This window comes from Hemitrygon akajei, chromosome 21 (assembly GCF_048418815.1).
Source record: "Hemitrygon akajei chromosome 21, sHemAka1.3, whole genome shotgun sequence".
Classification (NCBI taxonomy): Eukaryota; Metazoa; Chordata; class Chondrichthyes; order Myliobatiformes; family Dasyatidae; genus Hemitrygon; species Hemitrygon akajei.
In genome coordinates this window covers 9,994,107-10,004,192 of record NC_133144.1, presented here as the reverse complement: position 1 = coordinate 10,004,192, position 10,086 = coordinate 9,994,107, and the positions used below count along the sequence as shown (strand labels likewise).

Genomic DNA, 10,086 nt, shown 5'->3' with positions numbered 1-10,086 from the left:
CTCGCTCTCCCCCCGCTCTCCCCCCTCTCCTCTCTCCCTCTCCACAACCCCCCCCTCTCACCTCTCTCCACTCTCCCCACTCCTCCCCCCACACACTCCCTATCTCTCTCTCTCCCCTTTCCCCCCTCTCTTCATCTCTACCACTCTTCCCCCTCACTCCTCTTCCCCCCCCTCTCTCCTCTCTCCTCTCTCCCTCTCTCCCTCTCTCCCTCTCTCCCTCTCTCCCTCTCTCCCCCTTTCCTCTCACTCTCTCCCTCTCTCCCCCCTTCCCCCCCTCCTCTCCTCTTCCCCCCCTCTCTTCCCTCTCTCCCCCCTTTCCTCTCTCTCTCTCTCTTCTCCTCTCCCCCTTCCCCCCCTCTCTCTCCTCTCCCCCCCTCTCTCCTCTCTCTCTCCCCCTCCCCCCTCTCTCTCTCCCCCTCTCCCCCCACTCTCCCCTTTCTTCACTCTCTCCTCCCCTTCCCCCCCTCTTCTCTCTCTCCTCTTCCCCCCTCTCTCTCTCTCCTCTTCCCCCTCTCTCTCTCTCTCTCCTCTTCCCCCTCTCTCTCTCTCTCTCCTCTTCCCCCCTCTCTCTCTCTCTCTCCTCTTCCCCCTCTCTCTCTCTCTCTCCTCTTCCCCCGCCCTCTCTCTCTCTCCTCTTCCTCTCTCTCTCTCCTCTTCCCTCTCTCTCTCTCTCTCCTCTTCCCCCCCTCTCTCTCTCCTCTTCCCCCCTCTCTCTCCCTCCTCTTCCCCCCTCTCTCTCTCTCTCCTCTTCCCCCCTCTCTCTCTCCTCTTCCCCCCCTCTCTCTCTCCTCTTCCCCCCCCTCTCTCCTCTTCCCCCCCTCTCTCCTCTTCCCCCCCTCTCTCCTCTTCCCCCCCTCTCCTCTTTATCTTATCTATCTATCTATCTATCTATCTATCTATCTATCTATCTATCTATCTATCTATCTATCTATCTATCTATCTATCTATCTATCTATCTACTGCCCTGGCTTGCGTATGGACTGTGTACAGCGAGGGCACAACCTCCAAGGTTGACCCCCGACCAGTGAGGACATAGAGTGGTCTGCATGCTAGGCTGAAGATCAATGCTGAACATTATCAGCTTAAGTGCCTCTCAGCAGGCTGCTTCAATCGAAATCAGACTATTATCACTGACGTATGTCAGAAAATCTGTTGTTTTGCGGCAGCAGTACAGTGCAATCCAAACACCTATAAGTAACAGTAATAAATAAAGTGTAAGAAGAGAGCAGCAGAGTGAGGTAGTGTTCATGGACCATTCAGAAATCTGATGGCGGAGGAAAGACGCTGTTTCCAAACCACTGAGTGTCTCTCTTCAGGCTCCTGTACCTCCTCCCTGATGGTAGTATTGAGAATGAGGGCGTGTTCTGGGTGGTGAGGGTTCTTTATGATGGATGCTGCCTTACTGAGGCATCGCCTTTTGAGGAAGTTCTCGGTGGTGGGGAGGCTAGTGCCCATGATGGAGCTCTCTGAGTTTAGAACCCTCGGCAGCTGTTTCTGAACCTGTGCAGTGGTCCCTCCATACCAGACACTGATGCAACCAGTTAGAATGATCAGGGTGGGGAGAACGATCAGTCTCCTTGGCATTACCACTTCCGAGGATCTGTCCCTGACTCCAGCACACAACTGCCATTACAAAGAATGCATGACAGCACCTGTACTTTCTGAGAAGTTTGTGAAGATTCGGCATGTTATCTAAAACTTTGCCAAACCTCTGTCGATTCATGGTGCAGAGTATATCTTTGCCTGCTATGGAAACACCAATGCCCTTGATTGGAAAAGCCATATAAAAAGTAGTGAATATAGCCCAGATCATCACATGAAAGCAGCATCCATCATCAAGCCAGGCTCTCTTCTCACTACTGCCATCAGAAAGAAGGTACAGGAGCCTCAGTGCCCACACCACCAGGTTCAGGAACAGTTATTACCCCCTAACCATCAGGATCCTGAACCAGCATGGTTAACTTCACTCAACCCAACCATGAACGGATTCCACATCCGATGGACTCACTTTCAAGGGCTCTTTCGCGCATGCTCTCAGTATTATTGCTTATTTATTTATTTGTTTATTTTTATTTTTGTATTTGCACGTGGGTTGTTTGTCTTGTGTTTTTCGTTGATTCTGCAGTGTTTCTTTGTATGTATTGTGAATGTGCACAAGAAATTGTTTGTGGTGAGATATGTACTTTGATATTAAATTTACACTGAACTTTGAGGAATAGGCGTTTCTGCCCATTAAATCTATAAACACATCCCATATTTATTCTCTACGTCTCCTGACAGATTCTAATCTTCGCCTACACACTCAGGAGAGTTTATAGCAGCAGGCAAACCTTTCAGACTACATGTCTTTGGGCTGTGGGAGGAAACTGGACCACTTGGGGAAAGTCGTGCTGTCACAGCAGGGGAGATCAGCATAGAACCTGGGTCTCCAGAACCACGTGACAACAGCTTCACTAGATGCACTGTTACGTCGTTCTCACAGCTATGATCCACTTGTTGACATGATTGGATTAAAGTGTTCTGTGATTGTCAGCTGGTTGGTGTCACCCTCTGATTGGGTTAGAGCTCTGTGACTATTTTGCACATGGGTTGTTTGTCTGTACTTGTGTGTAGTTTTTCATTGACTCTATAGTGTTTCTTTGTGAATGCCTGCAAGAAAGTGAATCTCAGGGTTGTATATAGATAGATAGATACATACATAGATAGATATAGATCCCAAAGGAAATTACAGTGTCACAATAGCATTATAAGTTCACAGATATTATTATTAGAAGAAAAGTAGAAAGAATAAAGAATAAGTTACCTCAAATAGGAGGGGGGTCATCACTTCCCCGGCTATAGGTTGACTCACTGTAGAGCCTAATGGCCGAGGGTAAGAATGACCTCATATATCGCTCTTTGGAGCAGCGCAGTTGTCTAAGTCTATTACTAAAAGTGCTCCTCTGTTCAGCCAAGGTGGCATGCAGAGGGTGAGAAACATTGTCCAGAATTGCCAGGATTTTCCATAGGGTCCTTTGTTCTATCACAGTCTCCAGTGTGTCCAGTTTGATTCCTATAACAGGGCCAGCCTTTCTAATCAGTTTATTTTGACTATTGGCATCTCTGGTGTTGAAGCCATTGCCACAGCACACCACTGCATAGAAGATTGTATTGATTATGGTGTCAAATGTATTTTGATAATAAATTTACTTTGAATTTTTGATTTACTTTTCTGCAAAGGGAACACATAGAACATAGAATAGTACAGTGCATTACAGGCCCTTCGGCCCACAATGTTGTGCCGACCCTCAAACCCTGCCTCCCATATAACCCCCCACCTTAAATTCCTCCATATACCTGTCTAGTATAAACTTCACTAGTGTATCTGCCTCCACCACTGACTCAGGCAGTGCATTCCACACACCAACCACTCTCTGAGTGAAAACCCTTCCTCTAATATCCCCTTGAACTTCCCTCCCCTTACCTTAAAGCCATGTCCTCTTGTACTGAGCAGTGGTGCCCTGGGGAAGAAGCACTGGCTGTCCACTCTGTCTATTCCTCTTAATATCTTGTACACCTCTATCATGTCTCCTCTCATCCTCCTTCTCTCCAAAGAGTAAAGCCCTAGCTCCCTTAATCTCTGATCATAATCCATACTCTCTAAACCAGGCAGCATCCTGGTAAATCTCCTCTGTACCCTTTCCAATGCTTCCACATCCTTCCTATAGTGAGGTGACCAGAACTGGACACAGTACTCCAAGTGTGGCCTAACTAGAGTTTTATAGAGCTGCATCATTACATCGCGTCTCTTAAACTCTATCCCTCGACTTATGAAAGCTAACACCCCATAAGCTTTCTTAACTACCCTATCTACCTGTGAGGCAACTTTCAGGGATCTGTGGATATGTACCCTCAGATCCCTCTGCTCCTCCACACTACCAAGTATCCTGCCATTTACTTTGTACTCTGCCTTGGAGTTTGTCCTTCCAAAGTGTACCACCTCACACTTCTCCGGGTTGAACTCCATCTGCCACTTCTCAGTCCACTTCTGCATCCTATCACATCAACTACAGTTGGGGCTGGTGGAGGGAGAACAGGGGGTCTCTCTACAGAATTCACCACCTCTCTGTTGTCAGGAGCAAGTAGGACTGGAGGAACAGCAGGTGAACAAGCCAAACACAAACAGTCTTTCTGCGCACATGAACATTCAACATTTCTTAAGGAGGAAATCGTGAGGAGACATGAGTGAGGTATTTAAAACCATATAGAAAAGGCAAACAGCAGGAAAAAATTTGCCCTATCAGAGGTCCAAAGTTCAAATTAAATGTATGATCAAAGTATATATACGTCACCATATAAAACCCTGAGATTCATTTTCTTGGGGCATTCACAGTAAATCTACGAAGCACAATCGAATCAATGGAGGACCACACCTAGCAGGAGAGACAAACAACCAATATGCAAATACAAAAGAAAAAATAAATATTAATAATAATAAACAATAAGCAATAAATATCAAGAACATGAGATGAAGAGTTCTTTAACGTGAGTCCATTGATTGTGGGAATAGTTGAGTGATGGGCCAAGTGAAGTTACCGCCTCTGGTTCAAGAGCCTGATGGCTGAGGGGTAATAACCTGGTGGTGTGAGGCTCCTGCACCTTCTTCCTAATGGCAGCAGTGACCTGGGTGGTGGGGGTCTCTGATGATGGATGCTGCTTTCCTGCAACAGCGCTCCATGCTGAATGGTAGTGAGGGCTTTACCCGTGATGGACTGGGGCCGTATCCATTACTTCTTGTAGAATTTTCTGTTTCCATCCAGACTGTGATGCAGCCAGTCACTACACAAATTTAAGGCAAGGAGTAAAAGACTGAGAGGATTCTGAGGGGGACATTCTTCACCCAGAGACTGTTCTGTAGTGGCTGATCACATGGAGATACCACAGCCGGCGCAGAGAAAAGCTACACATAGAATGGGTATTCTGTCCTCGCTCGCGTTTCCCATTTTCTTACACTAGACAGATTGGTAAATTTCAGTCATGTGTAGTTGCAGTTTGGAGGTAATTTTATTACTCACCAGTGCATTACAGTACACAAGGAGCTGATGTAAAAAAAAGGTAGATTCACACAAAAGGTAGATTCAAATATTGATTGAAAGTCCTTTGTCTTCTAACAAATGCTTCTAACTACCAAATGAAATGTACAAATTACATAAACTGGTGGAACTGTTGATGAAAGCTAATCACTTAACAGAACAATGAGTAATCAACAACACAGTGAACTTACAATTAAGCAATGAGATCATTAGATATAAAATAACAAACCACATCAGGAAGGACATAACACTCCTCGCCTGATATCTGTAAAAGATGCCACCAACTGAACTCATGGCATTCACAGAAAAACAGCATTAGAGTCAATGCTCCTGATCAATTGATTAGCACAGGCAAATACTGAAGAATAATAAGACCATCAACTGGATTTGAAATACAGAAGTAAACTTCTGTGCTTCAAGAGGGATCACTACCCAAACTTTGAAATAAGTCAGTTAGTTGATATCAAATATACAACTGAGAATTCAAAACAAATCTAAAGTCTGTACATTGACTTTGTTTTTACAGATTTGTAACCAGAGTTTAGGTTTCAATTATTTTCCGACAATCTATTTTTCCATTTATACTGTTCGTTTTCTTCTAACTAAGTTCAGGACGTTTCTTGAGCCTGCATATCAGCCAGAAAAATGGCTGCTTGCTTGCTCACGGTTGACCTCTGTGCAAAGGGAGCATTTGGAGACTCATTACATTGCTTGAATACTTTGTGTACCTGCATGATGTCTCTTCCTAATAGGAGCAGGATCTCAGCCTTTGAGTTGAGTGACGGTATCTTACTGGCTAGGGACTTGAGGTGAGGGTTGCAAGTCGCTGTTTCTGGAGTGAAGATTTCCTTTGTCACACTCAATAAGTGTGAGGAGAGCTAAATGAGTCTTTCCATCAACAGATTCAACAATGAAGCCTTTCGCTCTTCATCCAACCATCTGTGACGCACCTGCATGTCTTAAGTACGTAAGGTGAGGTGCCATTGGTTATGTTGAAGATACTGAAGAAAGATGATTTAGCTAGTGACTTACTGTTCTGATTATCCAAGACAATATACATCCTCATCCTCTTCTGACGGTGGCATTGATGAGGCAGATCTTTGAACATGACTTCCTGGTGGAGTTTTCCCCATGGACTTCAGTACAGGAAAAGGTGGCAACTAGAGAGGAAGGGATTCATCTCCCTCCCTGCTCCGCCATGCTGTAAGGAGGCACAGTAATTGTGTTGATCTTACAGACCAGGTAGGTGGGCCAACATGAAGAGCTGTGATGTGTTTGTTGTTGTCACATTCTGAGCATGGGATGACGGCATTACAGTCCCTCGCCCGGCGGCTGGTTGAAGAACAGCAGCAGAATCATATGGAGTGTTCTTTAAAGAAGGCCCTTCGCTCCTCCAGAGGGTTCTCCTTGAAGCCTCCACACTTCCGATGTAGAGAGCATTGATTGTTAGGATCTTCTGACGTTTCAGAATCACCCCCTTGGACAGTATTGTCCACCTCAGTTTTGTGCACCATGACAGGATCTCTAACAGGTTTCTCTAAGTGGTGTTGAGCCACTGAGGTGGTCACAGCAAAGCTGGGGTCATTCCTCATTTCAGCTTCATCCCAGATGAAACTAGAAAAGGAGAAGGGTGGGAAGCTGATTCCACTTTCCAGTGGTTCCCTTTAACATCTATTTCCCCTGTAGACTAAAGAGGAGTTTCTCCAGGATGGGACTAATTCCTTGTGCAGTGTTGAGGTAAGACAAGCCAGGTAAGTAGCAAGTAGCCTCCAACTCCAATAGCAGGTCTCCTAGCTCTCACAGACGTTGGAGCTCCCTGCTAGAAATCTTGGTGAAGGACTCAATTCTGTTGAAGAGAGGAGGTTCCATTGCCTCCACAGATCTGTAGCACTCTTCCACTTTTTGCCAGACCAAACTGAGAGCAGCAGTGGGTGTTTGATGCGAACTGACAGAGATGTGGATGGATCAGGAACAGGAATGGTTACTTCAAGCCCTGGGTTTTAGATGTTTCAGAAAGGACAAGGAGGGAGGCAAAAGAGGTAGGAGCGTGGCACTGTTGATCAGAGATAGTGTCATGGCTGCAGAAAAGGTGGATGCTATGGAGGGATTGTCTATGGAGTCTCTGTGGGTGGAGATTAGGAACAGGAAGGGGTCAATAACTTTATGGGTGTTTTTTATAGGCCGCCCAATAGTAACAGGGATATCGAGGAGCAGATAGAGAAACAGATCCTGGAAAGGTGTAATAATAACAGAGTTGTCGTGATGGGAGATTTTAATTTCCCAAATATCGATTGGCATCTCCCCAGAGCAAGGGGTTTAAATGGGGTGGAGTTCGTTAGGTGTGTTCAGGAAGGTTTCTTGACACAATATGTAGATAAGCCTACAAGAGGAGAGGCTGTACTTGATCTGGTATTGGGAAATGAACCTGGTCAGGTGTCAGATCTCTCAGTGGGAGAGCATTTTGGAGATAGTGATCATAATTCTGTCTCCTTTACAATAGCATTGGAGAGAGATAGGAACAGACAAGTTAGAAAAGCATTTAATTGGAGTAAGGGGAATTATGAGGCTATCAGGCAAGAAATTGGAGGCTTAAATTGGAGACAGTTGTTCTCAGGGAAAAGTATGGAAGAAATGTGGCAAATATTCAGGGGATATTTGTGTGGAGTTCTGTATAGGTACGTTCCAATGAGACAGGGAAGTTATGGTAGGGTACAGGAACCGTGGTGTACAAAGGCTGTAATAAATCTAGTCAAGAAAAGAAAAGCTTACAGAAGGTTCAAAGAGCTAGGTAGTGTTAGAGATCTAGAAGATTATAAGGCTAATAGGAAGGAGCTTAAGAAGGAAATTAGGAGAGCCAGAAGGGGCCATGAGAAGGCCTTGGCGGGCAAGATTATGGAAAACCCCAAGGCATTCTACAAGTATGTAAAGAGCAAGAGGATAAGACATGAAAGACTAGGACCGATCAAGTGTGACAGTGGGAGAGTGTGTATGCAACCGGAGGAGGTAGCAGAGGTACTTAATGAACACTTTACTTCAGTATTCACTATGGAAAAGGATCTTGGTGATTGTAATGATGACTTTCAGCATTATGAAAAGCTTGAGCATGTAGATATTAAGAGGATGTGCTGGAGCTTTTGGAAAGCATCACATTGGACAAGTTGTCGGGACTGGATGAGATGTACCCCAGGCTACTGTGGGAGGCAAGGGAGGAGATCGCTGAGCCTTTGGTGATGATCTTTGCATCATGAATGGGGATGCAAGAGGTTCTGGAGGATTGGAGGGTTGTGAATGTTGTTCCTTTATTCAAGAAAGGGAGTAGAGATAACCCAGGAAATTATAGACCAGTGAGCCTTACCTCAGTGGTTGGTAAATTGATGGAGAAGATCCTGAGAGGCAGGATTTATGAACATTTGGAGAGGTATAATATGATTAGGAATAGTCAGCATGGCTTTGTCAAAGGCAGGTTGTGCCTTACGAGCCTGATTGAATTTTTTGAGGATGTGACTAAACACATTGATGAAGGAAGAGTAGTAGATGTAGTGTATATGGATTTCAGCAAGGCATTTGATAAGGTACCCCATGCATGGGATCCAAGGGGACATTGTTTTGTGGATCCAGAACTGGTTTGCCCACAGAAGACAAAGAGTGGTTGTAGGTGGGTCATATTCTGCATGGAGGTCGGTCACCACTGGGGTGCCTCAGGGATCTGTTCTGGGACCCTTACTCCTCGTGATTTTTATAAATGACTTGGATGAGGAAGTGGAGGGATGGGTTAGTAAGTTTGCTGATGACACAAAGGTTGGGGGTGTTGTGGATAGTGTGGAGGGCTGTTAGAGGTTACAGCGGGACATTGATAGGATGCAAAACTGGGCTGATAAGTGGCTGATGGAGTTCAACCCAGGTAAGTGCGAGGTGGTTCATTTTGGTAGGTCAAATATGATGGCAGAATATAATATTAATGGTAAGACTCTTGGCAGTGTGGAGGATCAGAGGGTCTAAGTCCACAGGACGCTCAAAGCAGCTGCGCAGGTTGACTCTGTGGTTAAGAAGGCATATGGTGTGTTGGCCTCCATCAATTGTGGAATTGAATTTAGGAGACAAGAGGTAATGTTGCAGCTACAAACGATATATAGGACCCTAGTCAGACCCCACTTGGAGTACTGTGCTCAGTTCTGGTCACTTCACTACAAGAAGGATGTGGAAACCATAGAAAGGGTGCAGAGGAGATTTACAAGGATGTTCCTGGATTGGGGAGCATGCCTTATGAGAACAGGTTGAGTGAACTCGGCCTTTTCTCCTTGAAGTAATGAAGGATAAGAGGTGACCTGATAGAGGTGTATAAGATGATGAGAGGCATTGATCGTGTGGATAGTCAGAGGCCTTTTCCCAGGCTGGATTGGTTGCCACAAGAGGACACAGGTTTAAAGTGCTGGAGAGTAGGTACAGAGGAGATGTCAGGGGTAAGGTTTTTTACTCAGAGAGTGGTGAGTGCATAGAATGGGCTGCTGGCAACAGTGGTGGAGGCGGATACGATAGGCTCTTTTAAGAGACTTTTAGATAGGTACATGGAGCTTAGTAAAATAGAGGGCTATAGGTAAGCCTAGTAATCTGTAGAGACATGTTCGGCACAACTTTGTGGGCCAAAGGGCCTGTACTGTGCTGTAGGTTTTCTATGTTTCTATGTCCTTAACCTGCTTGCATGCTCAGCTGACTTGGGCCCAAGCCACTTCACCAGAAGGTCGAGTTCTTCACTAGGCTTAAGGTTGAGGTTTTCAGTGGAATTGGAGAATGTGGACTTCCAAGCCCAGTAATTTTCTGGCTTATCATCGAATTTGGTGAGTCCAGCTGTCAGCAGGTCACGACAGGCTAGGAATCTTGCAAGAGCTGACACTTTACGATTAGGTTGGGGTTCATCTGGGGCGTGGTGCACCTTACTAGGTGGCCGAGCAGCGTCACCAGGTGTGTTATTCCACAGTACGTAGGAACCCTGGAGTAAACTACTACATGGCTGCAT

The 10,086-nt window shown here is 45.6% G+C and overlaps 1 protein-coding gene across 1 annotated transcript in view; it reads right to left on the bottom strand.

Moving 5' to 3' along the window:
* serinc4 (serine incorporator 4) overlaps positions 1–10,086 on the bottom strand; it is a 40,864-nt gene extending 30,778 nt beyond the window's left edge. The window contains 3 exon segments of the mRNA XM_073025804.1: positions 6,308–6,404; positions 6,534–6,686; positions 9,764–10,086. Of these exon segments, the coding sequence (XP_072881905.1) occupies positions 6,308–6,404; positions 6,534–6,686; positions 9,764–10,086 (573 nt within the window).